At 36.0% G+C, this 23,757-nt stretch overlaps 1 protein-coding gene across 3 annotated transcripts in view; it reads right to left on the bottom strand.

Annotated features, from left to right (window-relative positions):
- Positions 1-23,757, bottom strand: part of GPSM2 (G protein signaling modulator 2) — a 65,833-nt gene that overhangs the window by 30,806 nt on the left and 11,270 nt on the right. Inside the window, exons 2-10 of one of the 3 annotated variants that reach the window (XM_036849876.1) lie at positions 20,557-20,628; positions 11,669-11,890; positions 11,151-11,286; positions 10,652-10,794; positions 9,997-10,120; positions 9,768-9,883; positions 7,127-7,282; positions 5,896-6,004; positions 4,172-4,301 (exon numbers count right to left, since the gene is read on the bottom strand). In XM_036849876.1, coding sequence (XP_036705771.1) covers positions 4,172-4,301; positions 5,896-6,004; positions 7,127-7,282; positions 9,768-9,883; positions 9,997-10,120; positions 10,652-10,794; positions 11,151-11,286; positions 11,669-11,890; positions 20,557-20,612 — 1,192 coding nt within the window. In that variant the 5' untranslated portion in view covers positions 20,613-20,628. Of the gene's footprint in view, positions 1-4,171; positions 4,302-5,895; positions 6,005-7,126; positions 7,283-9,767; positions 9,884-9,996; positions 10,121-10,651; positions 10,795-11,150; positions 11,287-11,668; positions 11,891-20,556; positions 20,860-23,757 lie in introns of all 3 variants that reach the window. The other 2 variants (XM_036849866.1, XM_036849884.1) reach the window with 2 other exon arrangements.

The raw sequence follows: 23,757 nt of genomic DNA, 5'->3' as shown, positions 1-23,757 counted from the left end.
ACAATATAAATTTTGCTCTAAGAACTAATATAAGTTGTATCACATAAATTATAATTCAGTCCTAAGTTATTTTCTAATTTTATTTATGATTTCTTCTTAAATCATACCATAAGTTACTTAGAAGTGTGTATTTTCAAATGAATATGTTTTATACATTACCTTCTTGTTAATTTCTAACTGAACTGCACTGTGCTCAGGGTATGAAACCTATGTGATACAGATTCTTTCAAATTTGTTGGTTTGGCATGTGGTCAAATTTTTGGACCTGTTTCATGAATGTTTTAAAAGAATGTGAATTGATTAGTTGCTTGACACAGCATTCTGTATGTCCATTAAATCAGTGTGACCCGTATTTTTAACTGTGACCCATATTAAGAAATACGTTTGGAATCTAAAAAAATAAAACGAATAAATGTAAGAAAACAGAAACAGACTCACAGATACAGGCAAGAAACTAATGGTTATCAGTGGGGAGAGAGAAAAGGAGAGGGGCAAGCTAGGAGTAGGGTATTAAGAGGTACAAACTACAATGTATAAAACAAATAAGATGCAAGGATATACTGTACAACACAGGGAATATAGCCAATGTTTTATAATAACTTTAAATGGAATATAATCTATAAAAATTTTGAATCACTATGTTGTACACCTGAAACTAACATAATAATGTAGATCAACTATAACTTTAAAAAATACATTTGCATTGCAACCCTAAATACACTTACACAAATGTAGAACAAAATCTCCACAAAACAGTACTTGCCCTTATTATGTATGATAACCCCATTATATGTATGTGTATGTGTGTGTGTGTATTTAATGTTAGTTCCAACACCTGAGATTGATTTTATAACTCATTAAATGGGTCAAACACACAATCTGAAAAACATATCAAGCCCATTAATTGTGCTGGTCAAATCCTCTATATTATTACTGATCTCTGACTCCTGATTTTTACCTATCAATTACTGAGAGGTATGTTAAAATCACATTAAGCTAGAAGTATCAGCCAAGACAGACTCTGAAGCCAGACTGACTAGGTTGAACTCCCATCTCTACCACTTACAAAGGCAACCCCAGGAAATTTACTTAACCTCTCCTGCCTCCTAGAGTTGTTAGGATTAAATGAGTTAAAACAGGCAAAGCACTGCCTGGGCACATAGTAAGCACTCAATAATTGTTAGCTATTATTATTTTTTTCAGATCTGCATGATCATTTTTGCTATTCCTTTGTTTCAATTCTGTTATTCCTGTAAACATTTAATCATAGTCATTTTATATTCTGAAGATCTTGGTGACCTGATTTTGCTTTTGTTTGTTTTCTTACTCATTTTGGCTTGTTTCTTTAGGTGTTTGGTAATTTTGTTGTTGTTGTTGTGAGCCTTTATAGGCCTGGATAAAGGATGGCTTGCTTACCTCCAGAAAATATTTGATCTTACTTCTGCTAAGTCCCTAGGAGCATTTCTAACCCAAAAGCACTTTAATGGATTGGGCTTTCTTATACTGTGCAGGTAGAATAAATCAAATTCCAAACCAGTGTGTAGACAGGCTTATGAATTCAGATTCTTATGGGAGACTCCTTTTCTCCACCCTGAGCCAACACCAGAAATATACAAGTTTTCTTGTTTCTTTTGGCTGCACCATATGGCATGTGGGATTTTCATTCCCCGACTAGGGATTGAACCCGTGCCCCCTGCAGTGGAAGCACGGAGTCTTAACCACTGGACTGCCAGAGAAGTCCCTATACAAGTTTTCTTGCAGTTCCTTTAGCCAGCAGGCTTTTCCAGGCACTAGGGATACAGCAATGAACCTAAGAGACCAAAAAATACCTGTCTTCATGGAGCCAAAGTGAGCAGGGGGTGTGGGAGGAAATGATAAAGCAGTCTGGGCCCAGATTACAGGAACTTTTAGCCACAATGAGGACTGAATATTTGGTTCTAGGTACGATGGGAAGTCACTGGAGGGTTCTGAGCAGAGAAATTACATGACTTGATTCACATTTTATAAAAGCACTCTGGCTGCCCTGTGGAAGTCAGTGTGAGGGATCAACAGCAGAAAACAAAAGAAACAGTTGCAAGGCTAATGCTCTACTGGGAGATGTTGGCAGCCTGTACTAAGATTGTTGCAGTGTACATTGTAAGAGAGATTAGGGATATATTTTGAAGGTAGGGTTTCTGATAGGTTGGATGTAGGAGTGGGTGGGAGACAGGGAACAAGGATGGCCCTTAGGTTTTTGGCCTGAACACTGGTGTGAATCATGGTACCATTTCCTGAGACAGGGCAGACTGAAGGAAGAACATGTTTGGGGAGCAAAAAACAATTGATCCATTCTGGATGTGTTAAGTTTTAGATGCCAATTAGATATTCAAGTGGAAATGTTAAATATATGAAACTCCAACTCAAGAGAGAAATTATGACTGGAAATATCAATCTGAAAATCATCAGCATATAGATGATATAAAAGCCAACCGACTGAACGAAATCATCTAGAGTTGTGCTGTCTGATATAGTAGCCACTAGCCACATGTGACTTTTAAAACTTTAACTAATTAAAGTTAAATAATATTTTAAAATTCACTTCTTTTTGCACTAGCCACATTTCAAGTGCTCAACAGTCACATACGGCTAGAGGCTACTATATTGGACAGCACAGATACAGAACATTTCCATCTTCACAGAAAGTTCTATTAGAAGCACTGATCTAGAGTGTAGGATAAGCGGAAAAAGGATAAAATCAGAAAGGAAGGAAGGATATGGATGGACAGAAAATAGAGAAGGAGAGAGGGAAGAGGGAAGGGAGAAGAGGTCCAGCAACCGAACCCCAGGTACTACAAATGTCAAGGATTGGAAAGATGAGGAAGAGAGGGGAGTTATGAAGACGGAGTGGCCAGTGAGGTGGAGGCAAGCCAGAAAAAGAGGGTAACCCTGGAGGCCAAACGAACAAAGTACTATGAGGAGGGGATGATCAGCTATAGGAAATATTGCTGAGAAATCAAATATGCTGACATCTAAAAGTGATCAACGTATTTGGTAAAATGGAGTTCTCTGGTAACCTTGAAAAGGTTTTAGTATCATGATGGGGCAAAAGCCAGAGTCCAGTGGTTTGAAGAGAGAATGGGAGGTGAGGAAGTAAAGACAAGGAACAGTGATGTTATTTTCAAGTTTTGTTGTAAAGGGGAACAAAGGAATAGGTCTATAGCTAGAGCGGTCCATGAGGACAAGTGATAATTTGTTAAAATATGAGAGCTATTACAACTGAACCAACTTGAAAATTAAACACAGGAAAACCTTTTAGCCCATTATTCAATTACAAAGTACATGGTCCAGTTTACTATACTGTTCATACTTCAGTATCATTTTTCAATTAAATGTTCTTTCAAAGTCTTAGATGACTAACCACTAATTTCTTTTTCTTCTTCCTTTTCTTTATATGGATTAAAGGAGGAAATTGGGAAGATAAAAGCTAGATTTTTCACTGACTTTCAAGTTCAAAATATCTGTCTGTGTCAGTAATTGTTTTTTCAGACTGAGAATGTTTTAAGCCTCGGCTGGATCTTTAAAATGGATCTCACATAGAGTTACATAAAGATGGCATCCAAAAATGTGGTTCTACTCTTGTTCCTTTTTATTTTTTTAATCAAAAGTAGGTGTTTTTTTTTTCACTTAGAAACAGAGACATTATAGCATATTCTTTTCTTATAGCAATGTCAAAACCAAATCAGCACCTAAAGAAAATTTCTGGGTTTTCTGAATTAAAAAAAAAAAAATCCTAAGAGATTCCCCCTTAGAAATGAAACGGGGGGAATAAAAGCTAAACAAAAATCAAATACGTAAAGACATTTGAAACAAAGAGGTTAAACAATAAAATGTTTTAATTTTCACACCTTCACATTTATAAATTTTTGAGTGAACCTAGAGATACAGAATTTAAATGTATTTAAAAATTTTTTAAACAAAATAGTTATACCTTTACCATTTCTAAGTTCATGATAAAAGCTATAAAATACTGTATTCCATACTGATAAATTAATGGGACAGTGGTAAAGCAAAAAAGTATAAAAGTTGAGCTTCCTATGTTACGTATCTCTCTGGATATGGTAAACATGAGATACGTAATTTAAATGTAAATCTTGAGGATAAAGAAATTTGGTTTTGAAGACCTAATACTTACCATGCAAACTGTTATCAACTTCAATGTTTTCAGACATCATTGAATTGTTTGTGCTGTAGCTCAGACCAAGAACCATTTGAAGATCTGAGAGATTGAGTTGTGCTGTTAGTTCACCACTTCTATCCCCAACCTACAACCACAAGCATTTATACTTTAGAGTAGTATTTAAAGTAAAGAATGGTGAAGATTAGTTGAAAATGTTGTCAACCTAAAACTGGAAGAAACTATAGAGAGATGATTACATTACATGAAATTTCTAAAAATCTTATATGTTCTGGTATAATGTTATAAGTCATAATCCTAGTTATCACTTTAAAATGTATATCTCAGAAATAACTAATTTTCTCGTCAACTGCATTATTATGAACTTTCATCAAATCTTTAACTGTGGTCATTTTTAAGTCTTTTGTCATTTACAGACAGTTATGGGTGTACTCTGATGTTTTTGCAAATATGTTCCTATAAAAGGGTTTCACCTTCAAGAAATTCATGGAAAAGACTCTGACAAGTACAGGTTTCTGGTAACTGACTGTACTGCTGAACTGAATGAATAAGCATTTTCAGAACTCTAATGAAAAACTGATGAACTCATAAAAGTGCTAAAAGAAGATCAAGATGAAAAAAAAATTAATTACATGGGACTGAGTGAACTGATGAGGATGAGTATAATTTTTGTGACTTTCTGTTTGAATTAAAAAAAAAAATCCCACAAGGACTCAGAGGCAAAGAATATACAAATCAATTTTCACTGCAAAGTAAAGGAGCTGTTACAGTGGAGGATTACTGGACTGAATGTCAATATTATGACATAGAATGAGTGTTTCATGTTTGGTAATTGCAATCATTGTTGCTTTTGTTGTGGTCATCCATGTACAATGCTTGGCGTCAGTCTATTTATCTCTTGTAAAAATAAAATACAGTGTGTGTGTGTTAAAAAAAATAAAAAAGAGAGATGAAAATAGTTATTTTAAAATTATAATACTATGAACGAAATGGGTTTTTTCATTAATAGTATTTTAAAGAAGAAAGAGAAGGAAAGTTACTAAAATATGACAAGAGGACAGATAATTACATTCTACCAATTCTTTACTTCTCTAAATATTAGATTGCTCTTAATCTCTATGACCACCTTAAATAATAAAGTAGGTTACTCTGTGACACGTTAACTTGGCATCACATGAATACAATTTCCTTAGAATACTGTATTTCCATCCTATAGTAACAGTATTTATTAAGCTAGCACTAGACATTATACTAGGTACTTTTATATACTTTATCTCTAATCTGTATAACAATTTGCAAAGCAGATATTATTATTATTCCCATTTTACAGATGAGAGAAATGATGCTCAGAAAAGTTTCCAAGCTCAAATAGCCAGCAAATGGCAGAAATATAACAGGAACCAGTCCTTGATTCTAAAAGCCATGTTCTTCCTTTCATACCATGCTACTTTTCCACGCAGAGATGGGGGGGACAGTGGAGGCACATGTTAGTAATTCTCCCATTCCTCCATGCTCAGCCTTTCCTTCCTGTCTTCCTACATCAAGGCCAGTGCAAACATACCGCTGATCTGTATCTCAAAATGCTCTGTGCAGTTCGTATGCCAAGAGAACAATTTATAACTAAATTTATTACTAAGCCATATAGGAGCATTCTAGAGAAATAACAGGGCTGCAGATCTGTGAATCACAATAGCACAGATAACAATTTTTTAGTTTCATACCTCTCTTGAAATTTCCAAGTGCTTTTCAGCAAAATGCATTGCTTGATCATGATTTCCTAGAGCCGTGTACGCATTTCCTAAGCTCCAACATGCTCTTCCTTCACCAATTCTATAAAATAATTCAAAGCTAACATGCAGTTATCTGAAAGGAGGTCTGTGTGAAGAATAAAATCTATCTAGTAGTAATTAAAGGCATAAACAATGCTTTGGATTTATTTGGTCTTTCTTATAAAGAACAAACTATCATAATACTAGAGACATACAGTTGGCCTGCTTCAGGTTCCACATCCGTGGATTCAACCGTGATCTGAGAAACCCCCCGGATACAGCCGACTGTACTACACCATTTTACATAAGAGACTTGAGCTTCCATGGCTTTTGGTATCCACAGGGATCCTAGAACCAAACCCCTGCAGATATCAAGGGACGACTGTATTAGAATAACCAGATAATAATGAACTCAGAGTCAAGCTTTAAAATGGAAAACATCCTTTTTAAACATGCAGTATATTATAAGTAAAGTCTCAGGGATAGGTCTTGCAGTTCAACTACCCCATTTTCTTTCCATGGCATCCTTACCAGGATTCAGTCTGTAATCATTCAGTCTGTATTTGAACACCATGAGGAAGAGAGAACTCACCTCTTGAGGTAGCATACTTCATTTTGAATAACTGTACAGAGTTCTTCATACTGAGATAAAAATCTATCCTACTAAAGCAAACATCACAGACTATAGTCCTGCACAGATATTCTGTTTTTTCATACAGTTTAAAAAAAAAAGAATAATTAACCATCAGCATTTAAAAATCAGAAGATTTTATATGAAACTCAGGACTTCCAGCTTCTCTTGAAAAAAGAGGCGGCTCTGGATACTCATTCCTGCCAGGCAACACTTAGCTGGAATTGAATAGCAGCTGTCCCCTTAATGCTGTTGGGCCTATTAATTTCACTACAATTTCCACTCTGATCTAGTCAGGAGGACCTTTGCAGGCAATTGAGTTTGTGACCTATTTACTGATCTTGGTTCAAGGTTATACGGAACCATTCTAATCTACTCTAGCCCTTCAAACAGTAACATACAGAGGATGTTACTGAAACAGAGGAAATTCCTTAAAAAGGAATTAAAAAGAAAACAAAGGAAACAAAAAAAGAAATTTAAAGGAAATATTCTAGGGATTCAACAACGTATCTATATTTTATCATAACTATAGTAAAAAGGTATATAACTTACCTATCATTTAGCTCTTGAGCAATTGCTAAGTGCTTTAGATGATAATCAATGGCCTTTTCATAGTCCTGAAGTAAAGTATATGTGTTTCCAAGACTGTAGCAAGACTGTGCTTCTACAGCTCTGTCTTTAAGCTGTCGAGCCAACAGTAGTGTCTTTCTGAAAAAAGAAATTAATTCTTACATAATGGCTATTATAACTATATTGGCTATAATAACCATAAAATAAAACTCTTTTCCTCCTGCCTTTAAAGTAAATCTGTTTTAGATCCTAATATCCCATATTTTCTCCATTACTTCTAGATAAAATGAAAAGATGTCCTTGAAACACAAAAAGCAAATCCAGACTTTTAGAATAAATGTAGGAGTCCTATTAATTCCCCAGAGAAAAGGAGAACAGATGCATGAGATCAAGTGCCTCTAAAGATTAACACAGTATTTTTAACATTAAAAAAAAACTTTCGCTGTTGCAGTGCAATAACGTAAAGTAAGTTTGTCCACATACCCTCTCTTTTCAATCATGCTGTTGCCTTTACATTTTGTCAAAACTGAAAATACTTAGTTAAAATTGTTATGTATAGGCCATTAGTCACTGATTCATGAAAAATATTAAATGCTACATTTAAATATTAACCAAATTCTACCTTGTAGAATCAACGAGAAGCTAGTGTAGCAATTAAGAGCATGGACCCTAGAGCTAGGCTGACTGGGTTCAAATCCCAACTTTGTCAGTTAGTAGCTCTGTGACTGGGGCAGGTCACTCACCCTCTCTATGCACTAATTTCCTTTTACATAAAATGGGGAAAACACCTCACGGGGGTTTGTGAGGATTAAATGAATTAGTATATATAACGTGCTTAGAATAGCATCTTGCTCACAATAGATGCTAATAAATGTTAATATGTTTTGTTATTATTATCATCAGTGCTTAAATCTACAGATGCTTTTTGGATCCAGTAATTTAAATGACTCTTTCCTATGATTTCTGCCAAACAGTATAAATACTTCATATCATTTATAACTATATGATAATGTGATAGTTTTTTTTAAGCAAACAAACCTGAAATTATATGTTTAATGATGATACCTTTAAAGCTGTTACTTTGGGAGGCTACACACTTGTTCTAACATTGCCCGCCCTCTCAAACACTTTTGGAAGACTTTTGGAATTGCTTCTGGCCCTGTGGCACAACCCTTTCTGGCACACTGTTATTCTTTGAGAGTACAGCTAATTTGTAAATGGTTGGAAGTCTTTCTGAAACCAAACTCAGTTACTAAAGTAGGTTTACCAAACTACTGCTTTCTGTCCTTTCTATTATGGATCTATAATGTTAAGAGTTTTCTTGTGTGGCCCTGAAAACAATTCCAAAGAAGAGTTCCAAAATATTTTTAATCAATATTTTTGTAATATGTGTAAAGTTCTGAGTTCTACCTGTTTGTGGGTGTGTGGGGCAGGGGTAAATTTCATTACTTTATACTCATGCTTCTTTAGTCAGACAGCCACCATCCACTTTATTACAGAACTTTTCAGTATTTAATACAAGTACATCATTTATTAAGACTTTTCTATGTGTTTTGGATTTAAAATATAAGAAACTTTTGTATTTAAAATCAAAACATATGCTCCTTGTATAGTGATGTACTTTATTTGGAAGGATATTTCACATCTAACTAGTCATAGCTAGTCAACCAACAAATATCAACCATTAGTTGAAGTTTAAAGGAGGATGGGATGACATTCTAGTTTTTTAGATGGACCTAAAGCAATTTTACCTGTTTTTTTAGATGATAAACTTTCCAGAACTCTCTCACGGATTTTTCAACAATAAAATATAAATCAATCAAGACTGTGTCTTTGGTTCCGTCAAACTGGCTTCTGCCTAAGGTCTGTATGGGCCTTCAGTTCCCACTAGTTAGAGAAAACTCTGAACAATCTAGAAAGCACAGGGCAGGCAATATGAAGCAGTTTAAACTTTGCTATCATGTATGCTTCAAGTCTACAGATAGATTAAAGAGACCCTGCCACAGAAGAAGCTGGGGGTACTAACTCCTCGAGTAAGTGAATGGGGCCTCAGCTTACAGCGAGGATCAAAGCTGGGCAGAGAGGGTGGGAGGATAACTGCTTGATAAGATGGTAGGATGATGGTGGGAAATTCAGTGATCACTGGAGGAAACTAGGGCATCTATTTGTTACCAAGCTTTCTTGTGGCCTCTCTGCAAACCCGTAACTGGTGGTGGTGGTGGTGTGGGAGCATATAACTATACACACCATACATGCTAAACAGGTGTAAAGGATTTTAAATGTTTAGAATCTCATTAAAAATAATGTTTTAAAGATAAAAGCTAAAAAAAATATAAAGGGGCCATACTGCTGCTATTAAATATTAGGTACAATAATATGTATTGAGCACCGTGTGCCAGGTACTGTGCTAAATAAGTGCTTAATATATTCTTTCATTCAATCCTCATAACAATTCCAAAAGCCAAGTATTGATATCTTCCATTACAGATGAGAAGACTGAGACTTAGAAAGCCCAAGGTTCTGCTGCTTGTATGCAGCAAAAAAGTTTTAAACCCAAAGTCTATGATTCTTTGGATTGCATAACTACCCATTTTACATTTATCTACAGAAATATTAGACTAACCTATAGTATTCAGAGGCAGTTTCAAATTCACCAAGAAATATATACGCATTTCCAAGGTTGCTATATGCTCTTCTTTCAGCTGCTTTATCTCCAAATTCTTTTGCAATAAGGAGACGCTGAAACAGAAAATTTTAATTAGATGTAACTATAATAAAACTAAAGAATAATATAATCACTGTTCAAAACACTGATGGAGAAAACGACCTGGCTCCAAAGCCTGGCATCATACCTGCTCATGAGCTATAACTGCATCCCTGAAGTTGCCAAGGAGGTAATACGTGTTTCCAAGATTGCCAAAGGCACGTCCTTGGGCTGCTCGGTCGCCCAAAGCAGTCACTAGTGATAGGTTTTCCCTAAGTGATAATAAAAAGTTGTGAAAAAATGAGTTTGAGAAAAACATTTATTGACTTTATTTACAAATCTAAACTCTTTATCAGGAAAAAAATATTTAAATAAGCTTACAACCATAATGTGCCACATTTAAAAGACATAGCTATGCTGGAGGGTGATTATAGGAAATAACTGGGAACATTTTACTCAACCATTCACATAGGTTTCTGCCCAGAGTCCAGGACAGAGTTAATCTTAGAACCCCTATAGCTAAAAAGTTCTATGAAATTCTATTGATAAAAGACTAAGTTTACTCCTAATAACTTAGACTAACTATTGATGCTTCTTGTTTGTGCCACTAAGTGGCACTGGTCTGCAGTTTAAATGAAAGTTTTCCTGGGGAGGGAGGGGATTACTTCTAATACAACACTATAACATTTTCGCAATGATTTGATGGTTTATTTTACTTACTAGTCTATGATTTTAAAACCTTCGCCGAACTTAAAAACTTACTACTGGCTTGGGTGGGCCACATGACTGCTGATGCTACTCACTCATAATAATCCACGGCCGCCTGCAGAGCGTTTCTTACTTCTTCTGGAAATTCTCCTACGTCCTGAGGACCAGGGCACCCAAAACTTTTCCCTTTGGCGTGATACACATTTCCAAGGTTGTAAAGTGCTCTTGCTTCTCCCACCTAGATGAAGATAACAGCAGTTTACAACTGGAAATCAGAGGCCAGGTATTATAATGCTATCACATATATTTATTCATAATATCTTTGATATTACGGTCAAGAGAAAGAAATGTTTACATTAGCCATCCATACAGAACCAAACACATGACTACTTATGAAAGAAGGACCTCTCGTTATTTCTTTTTTCTCATCTATTAAAAATTTTTCATTATGTCTCTCTTTTTCTTCCACTTTTCTACAAATACTTTTTTTTTTGTATTAACTTTTAGATAAACTACAGTATAATTAAGTAGGATTAAAACACAAAGCAATTTCAATGAAAACATTTGGCCTACCATCTAATGTTTCCTTATTACCTTGTCGTTAAGCTCTCTGGAAATATCTAGGTGTCGCTGACAACAAACTATAGCTTCATCAAAATTCCCAAGAACCTTTAAGGTGTTTCCCAGATTACCACTAGCTTTAGCTTCCCCCAGTTGGTCTCCAATAGTCCTGGGGTGAAAAAAAAAAGAAAAAAAGCAAATGGTGTGTTAAAATATAAAGCAGCCAGAATACAGTTTTCCCTAGAGAACAGTTGACATGCTTAAGGTAAGAAAGACCCATTAGCCTTGAAACCTACTTTAAATAAAAATCTTAAACTTACATTTCTGTATTTAAATTTAATTAATTTTCATTCATTTAATTAAACTCTAGCATCATTTCACTACTATTCATTTACTTAATTAAATTGTGTTCAGCCTAAAGATTAGTTTTAAAATTCAATGCTAATAAATTAGGACTCACTAAATGTACTGTATTGTTAGTTTTTTAATTGAATGAAAATGTGTTTTAAAGTGACAGTTAATTTAGGGAGAATTCAGCTTAAATTAATTACCTTGCAAGAGTTAAATCATGATGATGGTATTCTAATGCTTTGGCATAATCATGCAAATAGAAATAAGCATTGCCCAGCTGGCTGTAAATAGCGCTAAGTGTTTTTAGGTCTTCAGTTCCAACTTGAACTGCAGCTTCAAAGAAGGACACACCAGCACGGCAGTCTCCTGATTTACACAGACGCTCCCCTTCCAACGCCAGTTCTAGGCAAGAAGCTTCCATTCTATAAAGTTATATAGGACAGACATTTACAAGATTACATTACAAATGCACCACAGTGTTTTAACTTCCAGTAATATAATTTAAATGTGGACTGTGGCTACTCTTGCTTACAACAGCAGCCTCTATAATTGAAGTATATATACATTATTGATAAAAGAGTAAACTATTATTTATAGCAAAAGCTTATTTGCCTATTCAAATGTCTCTCAGCTACAGAGGTCTTTTTTATATGATAGCTAAAGACCTCTATATGGAGCTGATGAAATAAAATTCGTGTTTTATGGCAAGATGAGAAAAATTTAAACATAAAATTTTTCTTTGACCATTTGGCCTCCTTCCTCCCCTTTATTGTGTATTGCACATCTGCATTAACCAGACATCTTTAGGAGACAACGTTCCTTCTTAATCTCATCAAGCGTCACAACTCCTTAGGAGATAACCTTCCTTCTTAATCAGGGGCCACGATGACCCCATGACCCACTACTTGCTTTGTTGACCCATTACTTGCTTTGTACGTGTAAATCTGGATTGTGTAAAATGTCAATAATACGTCATCTAACGTACAGCCCTCTGTCTCAAAAACTTACATAACTCAAACAGGTAGAACAATTCTCGGAGTTTTCTGAGAGGTGTTCCCGGGTTATAATCTTCAATTTGGCTTGAATAAAATTTTCCATTTCTTTCTTAGATCCACTGATTAACTTTTTCATCGACAGAGCTCATTTTACTTGGCTCACCCAGAGCAACCTACTTTACCAATGAGAGAACCTAGTAGTTTTTCCTAAACTGTTCTGAACTGTGGCAGACTTACAGACTTTCTGAGAGTTTGGGGAGAACAGGGGTGCCTGTGGGAGGTGAAGTCCTATAACTAATACTCTTCTCTATCCAGGTATGCAGGTGATCTACTCAACCTGTCCATCAACCCCTCCTACCACACATCCCTATCTCATACTCGTGTCCATGCACGTGCACGAGCACACACACCCCCCCCTTCCCCGTCTTATCACCACAGGATCACCTATACCTTAGAAAAATAGAGGAGCAAAATATCTTGATGCACAAGGTACAGTTCTATGAAAGAACTAAGTGTTAAGAAACTTTACGTTAGGAAGCAATGATTTAAAGATTTGCAGAAATTCTAATTCTCAAAGTCTGTCACTGAATTTTAAAAGCCAGAAAAATTAAGTTACTATAAATATATCTAGGAGAAAAAGCACCATTACTTCCGATTCTAATCCTAACCTTTAGTAGGTGCCCTTCACCAAAGTTGCCATTGTGATTCTTCACCATTTTCATGATTTCTGCCATGTCTATGTACTACATAATCATTCACTTAAATGTGTTTCTAAAATTTGGCAAATTCCTTTAAATTGGCACATGCCGTTAAAAAAAAAAATCTAGTTTCACCCAAAGCAGTATCTACGAAACTGTGAGTTTGATGTGATACTTACGTTCATTTTCTAATGCATCGCAAAACAAATATGGAAGTATTAAAATTAAAAAGCGAGTAAAATTACCTTATGTTCCACCAGTGGTATAACACCATCCTTTGGAAGACTCTGATTTAGCTCATCAAGCATTTTAATTTTTGGAGCAGCACTAAATTATTCCTTACTACAATTAGCTTTGAGCAACTCTACCAGAGCGGTGGTTCTTGATCCTGGCTGCACAACAGCAGAGCTCACATGGAGCATTTTTTAAAACTCAACGCTGGGTCCCGCTCCCTTGGGTGTGAGGTCTGTCCCCAGTATTGTTTAAAAGCCCCCAAGTAATTCCAATGTACAAGGCAGGGTTGAGTATCACTGCTTTAACAGGAAATATGAATTAAACCACCACTCACCCTAAACTCATTCAAATATGATTACACTTTGTATTTTTAGTAGCAGGTCAATTAATATGTTTCTTCAGGTGCTGTCTTTTAGTCTATAAAACTTTAAGTTTCCTTAGAGTCGTAAATTAAAATGGAATTGTAAAAGTGGAAAATGAACCAGGTGAAGCTAAATGAGAAGTCTGGACTAAGATTAATAGAGCCAATTAACAAAGGTTCAAAGCAGACTTCTGGCTCAGAATAAGCAGATGAAAGTAGTCATCTCTGACAGGTAATTTTTAAGTTTTACATCCAGGTATCTTTTTTTAATAATTCAGGTAATTTAGCCAAAGGCTACTGTTTGTTCACAGTTAGACTAGTGACTTTACCCTCACTTTATGGGTCAAGGTAAAATAATGCAAGTTAACCTCTTTTTAACATTTTGCTTCAACATTAGACTAGGGGGCAGGGGTGGGGAGAGAGCTAAAGCACGTGGAAATATAAATCAGTTTACTGGAAACCTTAAATTGTTGTATTTATTTTTCTTTATAGGTCATTTCAAATTAAAAAAGCCTATTTTTGTCTTTCACAAGCGACAACTGCCCTTTGGAACTGTATTTTTGAAGATGAAAGAGTTAAAAAAAAAGGTTTTTTTGTTTAAGGTTTTATGAGGTTACTGGTGTATTGCATGTGTGAAGAGAAATGAGTCAGCAAAAGATTAATATGTAAAAATGTGGTTTTATTTTTGCTAGATGAAGTACCTGAACTACTTGTCTTTATTTGTCTACTAAAACCACTGAACTTCTAAGAATTATCATAGGGAAAAAAATTGGAAAAGATATTTTTACATATAAAATACATTGTTTTTTTCCTATTAACAAATTTTAATTTAAGCATGATACCAATTATGGAAAAATATTATATATTGAGCAATTTCACTGCTAGGAATTTATCTTAAAGCTACACATACACAAATTCAAAAGGATATATGTAAAAGGATGGTCACAGCAGCAAAATACTACCAACAATTTAAATGCCCATCACTAGAGTATTGTTTAAAAAAAATTACATGCCACCATACAATGTAATACTAATGATGGCACATGATTTCACCGAGGGAGAGGTAGAGAAATAGTCACACCAGAACCATCAGTTCAGGACGATTAGGTTGCTGGCCAGGAAATTAGAGATAAGGCTATTGATGTAACAAAATTATTTTTAAGGCAGGACAAAAAAAATTAACATAAAATTTTCTTTGCCGTTTGAGCCACTACCCTCTCCCCTTTAGTGTGCATTGTGCACGTGCATTATACATTAACTAGATCCCCTTAGAAGACACAGGAATGCCTACTTGCCAAAAAAAAAAAAAAAAAAGGCAATTCCTCCTGGAGCCAGCAGGTAACTCAGTAAAGACACAACATTCCTTTCTCAATCCTGTAAGGGTCACAATAATCCACTACTCACCTTGCTGGACCATGTAAACTGTCAACATGTTACTCTGATGTAAAACCCTTTGTCTCAAAAACTTTTATGACTGTGCACTGACCTCTCAAAGACAGAACAGTCCTTAAAGCTTTCTGAAAGACTTTCTCCCAGGTTATAATCCTCAGTCAGGTTGGTGCAAATAAAATTTTCCCTTTCTTTCTAAGATTGACTATTGATTAATTTTTTGTCAGCACTATTCATAGGTAAAAACTGGAAGTTAATAACAGTATATCCATATAAAACAGAGAAGCATTTTCTTCAAATAAATATCTTCACCACAAATATTTGACCTTCTGGACTTAAACTTATACATTACAATGGAACCATCAATCCAAATGCTGCTGAATCTAACAAAAGTTAGCTATAAGGCTGAATGGTATCATAAGAGCTACAAATTTTTAAAAAGGTATTTTACATAATTCTCATTGGAAACAGTGATAGCCACCTGGAACCCTGCTGGCTACACAGCTGACCTTAAAGTGCATGAGGTGAGACTGCGCTACAGGAGAACCTACCTTAGAAAAGTCATTTCAGTAACGAATGCCCAAAATAAAGCTCAAAACTCTCTAGCTTATTAGAGTTTATTTTGACATATATTATGGCTCTGGTATATTTTATTGGAAAATAAGTCAATATTCTGGCAAAATCTCCAACACCTCAAATATACCTAATTGCAAAACAGCCAACGCAGGTTGGTTTATAAATTTTTTAGAAGATCATGAAATAGTAACAGAGAACGTAATTTCATATCCTCTCTGTCTCTATGAGAGAATAGAATTACTTCATTTGTTTACCAGTTGGGTTGAAAACAAAGAACATACCCAGAGTAGAAGACAAGCCAGGAAAATAGCTCTCCATTAAAGTACATCCCACATACAAAGTTTCTTTTATTCTTCCTAATGGCCTATTTAATTATATAATCAAAAAAGTACATTTCTAATAACTATAAAGACAGTATTACTATCCTTGACTGAAATGTTTTCATTTTTGTTAACAGATTGAACATTATAGCTTTAATTCCTCATCTTCTGCACAAACACATCATTTCAATTTATTTTAATTTTTTTATTTTATTATTTTTTACTTTTCTTCTACAACTCGATTTTTTTTCTACCTCCTTATTTTTGGTTTCTTGTGTTTATAGTATATCAATGAAAGCAAAAGAGGATTAAAATCTTGACGCTACAACATTTAAAAAAATTTAATAACCGATTTTGTCCAAATCTGACTCCCTTCTAAGGGCTTACATACTAATTAAGAATAAATGATGGGATTCAGGACTTAAGGTCAAAGCAAGAGTGCCCTGCACCTTCTCCATTGTGCTGTCTTCTGTGGCAGTCCACACTCTCATTACAGCCCTTAGCTCCACCTTCTCTGTGTTCTACTTGGGCGTGGATCTTTTCCATTACCAGTCCTAAGCCCCCATAAACAATTTTCACCCATCCAATTTACCACATATATCTAATTATTCCAGTTTACTTTATAAAAGGGAAAGTGCAAAACCATCTTGATTTAAATTTAAATTTTGATTGGTAACTTAGTTTTAAAGTCATTCTACTATATATTATATCAAATTTAATTCTCAAAATGATGCTCTGAGATGGGTATTATTACAGAAACGGAAACTGATGCTCAGTGACCTGCTTAAGATCATACGATGACAAATCTGAGAAATGAAATCCTGTCTTTGTCTCCAAATCCACTGTTCTTTCCACCACTCCACGTTACCTCAAACTATTCTTCAGAAAGAATATTAACAACTATATTTATCTATCAAAATTGAAGAATTCAACACCAAAACTGTATTCCTTTACAACTTATGTGCGAAACCTAATTTTTACATTAAAGTACTGACATGTTTGTTATTCACAGTAACAAGTATGAACAAGGACATTTCTCAAAGAAATATAAAACCAGAGAAACTAGTATGATGAACCTGATACATCCATCCTTCTACATCAACAATTACCAATATATGATACATTACCAATATATATTTCATCTTTACTTCCACCCTCACCCTACAACTTCAGATTCTTTTGAAGTATATTCCAGAATGCATATAATTTCATTAGTAATTATTTTAGTTATGTAACTCTAAAAGATAAGGAGCCATTTTCAAAAAATATAATCAGGACTTCCCTGGTGGCGCAGTGGTTAAGAATCCGCTTGCCAATGCAGGGGACATGGGTCCGATCTCTGGTCTGGGAAGATCCCACATGCCGCGGAGAAACTAAGCCCTTGCGCCACAACTACTGAACCTGCGCTCTAGAGCCCACGAGCCACAACTACTGAGCCTGCGTCCCACAACTACTGAAGCCCGTGCGTCTAGAGCCCGTGCTCCAGCAACAAGAAGCCACTGCAATGAGAAGCCCGCGCACCGCAATGAAGAGTAGCCCCCGCTCGCCACAGCTACAGAAAGCCCGTGCACAGCAACGAGGACCCAACGCAGCCAAAAAATAAATAATAAATAAATTTTTAAAAATATATAATCAAAGTACTATTATCATTCCTAAAAAATTTAACGATAGTTATTTAAAATCAATTGCACACTTTTTAAAAGTTTAGAAACAAGTCCCATTTTACTATCAGTTTCCATTTCTCTCTGCCTCCACAAATAAGTTGTAAACTATTTCATAAAGCATTCTGATATCTCTCAGGAGGTTTCTTAGTGTCTGAAGAATTATTCCACTTCAAAATTACAAACTTATTGTGCCACAGAAGCTCCTCCAGAGATAGATGAGGATCTCCTCAATGAAAGAACCAGATGGATAAACCTTTACATGCTAAGTGTTTTCCAGAGTAAAAAAATAACCTATATTGGGCCGTAACTCCTAACACAAGGGATACAAACTATTACCTGCAGTTACACAATAATCCAGTCAGTGTACAGAATGCTGATCTTACAGCACTGATGAAACCAGAGATTTGTTTGGTATAGTCTTACTACAAACAGTTGAGTTTTAAGTTTCTTTTGGTGAAGTCCTATATCAATGTATAACCACGTTTGACCTATGCTATACCATGAAAAAAGGATGAATCTAAGACCTTCTTATAGGCAGAGGTACAATCCGCTCCTGCTTATCTATTATTGCTACAGTATTAAGAGGAAAACCACTCTTGAAAACGTTTAGCAAGACAGATAAGCACCTTACCAGGTTCATCTGATGGTTATGTCCAGTGAAGTTCAATGGACAATTCCATCAAATGTAGACTACAAGCCAGACCACAGGCTAGGCATCATGGCTGCCCTAAGGGAGCTAAATGGTCAAAGAATGGAGTGGCGGGGACTTCCCTGGTGGTCCAGTGATTAAAACTCTGCACTTACACTGCAGTAGGCGTGGGTTCTATCCATGGTCAGGGGAACTGAGATCTCACATGGCACACGGTGCAGCCAAAAAATAAAAATTTTTAAAAAAAAAGAAAAGAAGGGAGTGGCAGGGAGGAGGAGACAAACATATAAACAGATACACTGAATTTTAATACAGTTGGTGCTAAGAAAGAGATATGTGCACGATATGTGAGCACAGAGAGGGCATATAGCCAAACTATGGAGTTGAGAAATGGTTTCCAAGACGAGAATATTTCTGAACTGAATCTTAGATATTGAGTAGAATTAGCTAAACCAAGAAGTGGGAAGGGCATTCAAGTCATAGGGTGTAGCATGAGCAAAGGCACTGAGTCATGCACAGGGAGCCAGAGCTCAAAGTGCAAGGTGAGGACTGGAAGGAAGTGAGGGTGAAGGACTAGGTAGAGGCCCGGCACTGGAAGCTCTTGTGTGCTATATTAAGTGTGGCTCTGCCCTACAGGTGACTAGCAGCCACCAAAGGGATTAAAGCACAGGTTGCATGGTTAACTCTGTGTTTTTAGACAGAGCCCTCTAGAGGCAAATTTAAAAGACAGATTCCAAGTGGAGAGAACGGAGAATGCAGGGAGTCTGGAGGGAAGACGATTTAGTTCACTGCTACACTGAACTGTAGCAGTGGTGGGGAGGATCTAGATGGATGGATAAATCTGAGCAACATTTAAGAGGTAAAACTGGCAAGACTTCACAATGGATACAGAGGTTTCTGGAACTATGCCCCAGAGGGCAGAGCGAGAGCATTTCTATTAAAAGCTCATTTTAATTATGGTGAATGTCTTCCATTTTCTTTTATTTGAAACTTTTAAATTTTTAATAGAAATGCTCTCAGCTTAGCTATATAAACTTCCTTGGCACCATGCCCTAACATGGACCATCTGCTCCAAAGCAAAGGACAGTAAATCTCCTCACTATTTCCTATGCATGTGTTAAGACATCCAAAATTTGGTATCAAACATTTTCGCTCATTAGAGATTTGAATACAATTCAAAGCCATAAGTTCTGATGTTTTTTAAATATTATTCAATAAATTATAACAGTTTTGATAAGGAATCTATTAATATCTAATCACCTTACTAATAACTGTCTTCCATTCTAATATTGTCTTTATTTTAGTTTAGTACAATGACCAGAAATTCCAAAATAATGTTAAATAATGATGATGCAGATATTCTTGTTTTCTTCCTAAATGTATCAGAAATGTCATTAATATTTTACCACTAAATTTTTTTTTTTTTGGCCGCGTTGGGTCTTCGTTGTTGCTCACGGGCTTTCTCTAGTTGCAGCGAGCGGGGGCTACTCTTCATTGCAGTGCATGGGCTTCTCACTGCGGTGGCTTCTCTTGTTGTGGAGCACGGGCTCTAGGTGTGCAGGCTTCAATGGTTGTGGCACACAGGCTCAGTAGGTGTGGCGCACGGGCTTAGTTGCTCCGCGGCAGGTGGGATCTTCCCGGACCAGAGCTTAAATCCATGTCCCCTGCATTGGCAGGTGGATTCTTAACCACTGCGCCACCAGGGAAGCCCGCAGTTTTACCACTAAATATTAAACTATTAGTTTATCATGTTTAGAAAGTACCCACCCATTCCAACATTAATACCCATTTTTTAAAAGCTCATTTATAAAAGATCACTAAAAATTTTAACAGAAAAATTAGGTCATTCAGCCAACCACACTACAAAATCCATCCTCTGCCCTCAGAGATTCAGAAATATATTTCATTTTTATATTTGCATTATATAAATAGTAACAAAGTTTAAAGTAACTATTCATAAACTCTTCCACAGAACATTAATAAACAAACTATAGTAAATAATTGGTCTCTACTACCATTTTCCTATAGAAAGAATATAAAAACTTGTAACAACCACAACAAAAAGAAAACACTACTTAAAGGAGATTCTAACTATGGCTAGTATATTTTTAGTACTTTCAAATTTAAATCTGAAATGATCAGCGTTAAATACACGTTTAAATAAGTATTAAAAATTACCCACTAAGAAAGCAGTAGTCTTACCTGTAACGAACATGAAAAGAATGGTCTTCCCTCATGCTTATCAGATTTTCCTCCATCGAGTCATATTATAAGCTGGGTATAATAAGAAATTATTTTATTTTGTGCCAATCCAGTTCTACAATGTAGAGTTGTTGCAGAACATTGTCCGGTTAGTATATTAATGAGTTGGTGTTAATACATCCTAAGCTCCTGCTTCTTCTTTATTAATAATGAAAGGAGGTCAATGTCAGACAGCTTAAAGGTTCAAAATGTGTCCCAAATCCTTGCGTCTCTGGCCCTTTCAGCAGCACTTCAGCAACATTTCTGCAAAAGGAATACAAGATGTTTTGCTTGAAGTCCTATTTTCAAAGAATAACCTAAAGTACTTCCAAGCTGTATATAATCACACAGGTAACTTCACAGACTGCTGTCATGTCAATTACGGGAGAAAAACAGCAGAGGGCTTAAATGTCAGAGGGCTTCTAAATAAGGATGTGAGTATATATTTATTTGAGACCTGTACTTTAATTTTTTAAATTGGTTTGAAATAAATAATTTTATGTAATATTTTCTATTACAAACATAGAAGAATATGTATATTAGTATCTTAAAATTATGATACTTCAAGATTTTAAAAACTGCTATTAACAAGTAAAATGAAATTTCAATAATTCATTTGAACAAGTCAATCCTAAACTCTGTAAACATATTTCTTCAAAGAAGATGTTTGTGCTGATAATTATATTACACTTATATTCATTTGTTCTCAGTGCACATCCTATTTAAAATCTTTAAGGATTTTTAAATGTTTTCACTGAGTAAGTACAAAAGAAATTTAGGAAATATGTGTATGGTAGAATGACACAATAGCACCCACTTTAAGATAAAGAACATTAGCACTGCCTTTGAAGTCTCCCAGGTGCTGCAACCTAACCCACCTAAGGTGATCTCTAAACTGAATTATGATCATTATTTCCTTGCTTCTCTGTATAACTTTGCCACAACTGTCTGTATAGGTTTAAATTATATATTGTTTAGTTTTGTATGGTTTTGTTCAACATTATGTTTCTGAGATTCACCTCGCTTGTTGTTGTACATAGATACAATCTGCATGTGTTATTGCTGTATCACATTCCATTGTATACCAAATGTATTTTTCATTCTGCTGTTGATGGGCATTCGGCTTGTAGTTTTTCAGATTTTTTTTTGCTACTATGAAAAGTTCTGCTATGTACATTGAAACCAGTAACTCAAATTACTGGTTAAACAGGACAGCAGATAAACTAAAGAGAGAATGAGTGAACTAGAAGAATATCTGAAGAGTTTTTACCCAGACATACACAAATAGATAGAGATGAAAAATACTAAAGAGCAGTTCAGAGAAAAGGAAGACAAAAATGAAAGGCTCTAACAGAGGTCTAACTAGAGTACCAAAGAGAAAAACAGAAAAAGGCAAAATCTTCAGTGATAAACACTGAGAATTTTTCAGAATCAAAGACAGACATTAATTAGCAGATTGAAGAAGCATACTCAGTCCTAAGCAGGACAAATAAAAATGAATCAATATCCAGATATACCACAGAGAAACAACAGACCATCATATATAAACTATAACCTCTACAGGAGTGGTCGCGGGACCCCCCCTACTGCCCTCCCAGACCCAGGAGTGGTCGGGGGTCCCCACCTCCACTCTCCTGGACCCCAGGAGTGGTCACAGGTCCCCACAACCGCCTGTTCGAACTCCAAGAGTGGTTGCAAGCCGCCTCCACTGCCATCGTGTGCTCCAGGGGCGTGCCTGAGCCACCACCGCCACCACCGAGCACCCCAGGACGGGGCACCTGCCACCACATGGGCACACCCTCTATCAACAGGATGACAACCAGCACATGCTGAGGAAAGAGGCGACAGACATCCATACTAAAACAGCCCGCGCACCAAATATATTAAACCCACACAAGCAACACAGAGACACTCCCACATATAAACAGCCCTCCGAGACCGCAGTAGGTAACTGTTTCTCCTAAACTCACAGAGTAAGAGAAATATAAGCAAAATGAAGAAGCAGAGGAACCACTCCCAGTTAAAAGACCAAGAGCATTCCCCTGGAAGAAAATGAAGCAGACCTCTTCAGTCTAATAGACACCGATTTCAAAACGGAGCTAATGAAAACACTGAAGGAATTAAGAAAGGCTATCAACAGAAATGCAGAGTATTGTAAAACGGAACTAGAAACTATAAAGAGGAACCAAGAAAAATTAGAAAACTCATTTGCAGAGACGAAAGCTAAGCTAAAGGCAATGAAGAGCAGATTGAATAATGCAGAAGAATGAATAAGTGACCTGGAAGATAGAATAATGGAAATCACCCAATCAGGAGACCAGACAGAAAGTCAAATGAAAAAAAAATGAAAGCAACATAAGAGACCTATGGGATAATATAAAGCATGCCAACCTACGCATAATAGGGATGCCAGAAGAGGAAGAAAGAGAAAAGAAGATCGAAAATGTATTTGAAGAAACTACGGTTGAAAACTTTCCAAATCTAAAGAAGGAAACAGATATCCAGGTACAGGGAGCACAGAGGGTCCCAGGCAAGATAAACCCAAACAGACCTACACCAAGACATATTATAATAAAAATTGCAAAAGTTAAGAATAAAGAGAGGATTCTAAAGGCAGCAGAGATAAACAAAGAGTTAATTACAAAGGAACCCCCATAAGGCTATCAGCTAATTTCTCTACAGAAGCACTGCAGGCCAGAAGGGAGTGGCAAGGTATAGTCAAAGTCCTAAAAGGGAAAAATCTGCAACCTAGGATACTCTACCCAGCAAGATTATCACTTAGAATAGAAGGAGAGATAAAGAACTTCTCAGACAAGCAAAAATAAAAGAATACAGCAATACTAAACCTAAACTAAAGGCAATATTGAAAGGTCTTCTCTAAATAGAAAAGAAGTAAGAATCTAAAGGAAAGAGAAAATCACAATTGGAAAATAAATCACTTAAATAAGACAGTACACAGATTAAAAAAAAAAATCAAAAAATTTTCTGTGAAAGTGATGATAACCACAATGAGCAGCAAAAGGATGAACATGAAGATGTGAAAGAGGACATCAAAATCATGAAATGTGGGCTTCCCTGGTGCACAGTGGTTGAGAGTCTGCCTGCCGGTGCAGGGGACACGGGTTCGAGCCCTGGTCTGGGAGGGTCCCATATGCCGCAGAG

This window comes from Balaenoptera musculus, chromosome 1 (genome assembly GCF_009873245.2).
Source record: "Balaenoptera musculus isolate JJ_BM4_2016_0621 chromosome 1, mBalMus1.pri.v3, whole genome shotgun sequence".
Taxonomy (NCBI): Eukaryota; Metazoa; Chordata; class Mammalia; order Artiodactyla; family Balaenopteridae; genus Balaenoptera; species Balaenoptera musculus.
Note: the sequence above shows the minus strand (reverse complement) of the source record. Positions and strands in the feature narration are given on the sequence as shown.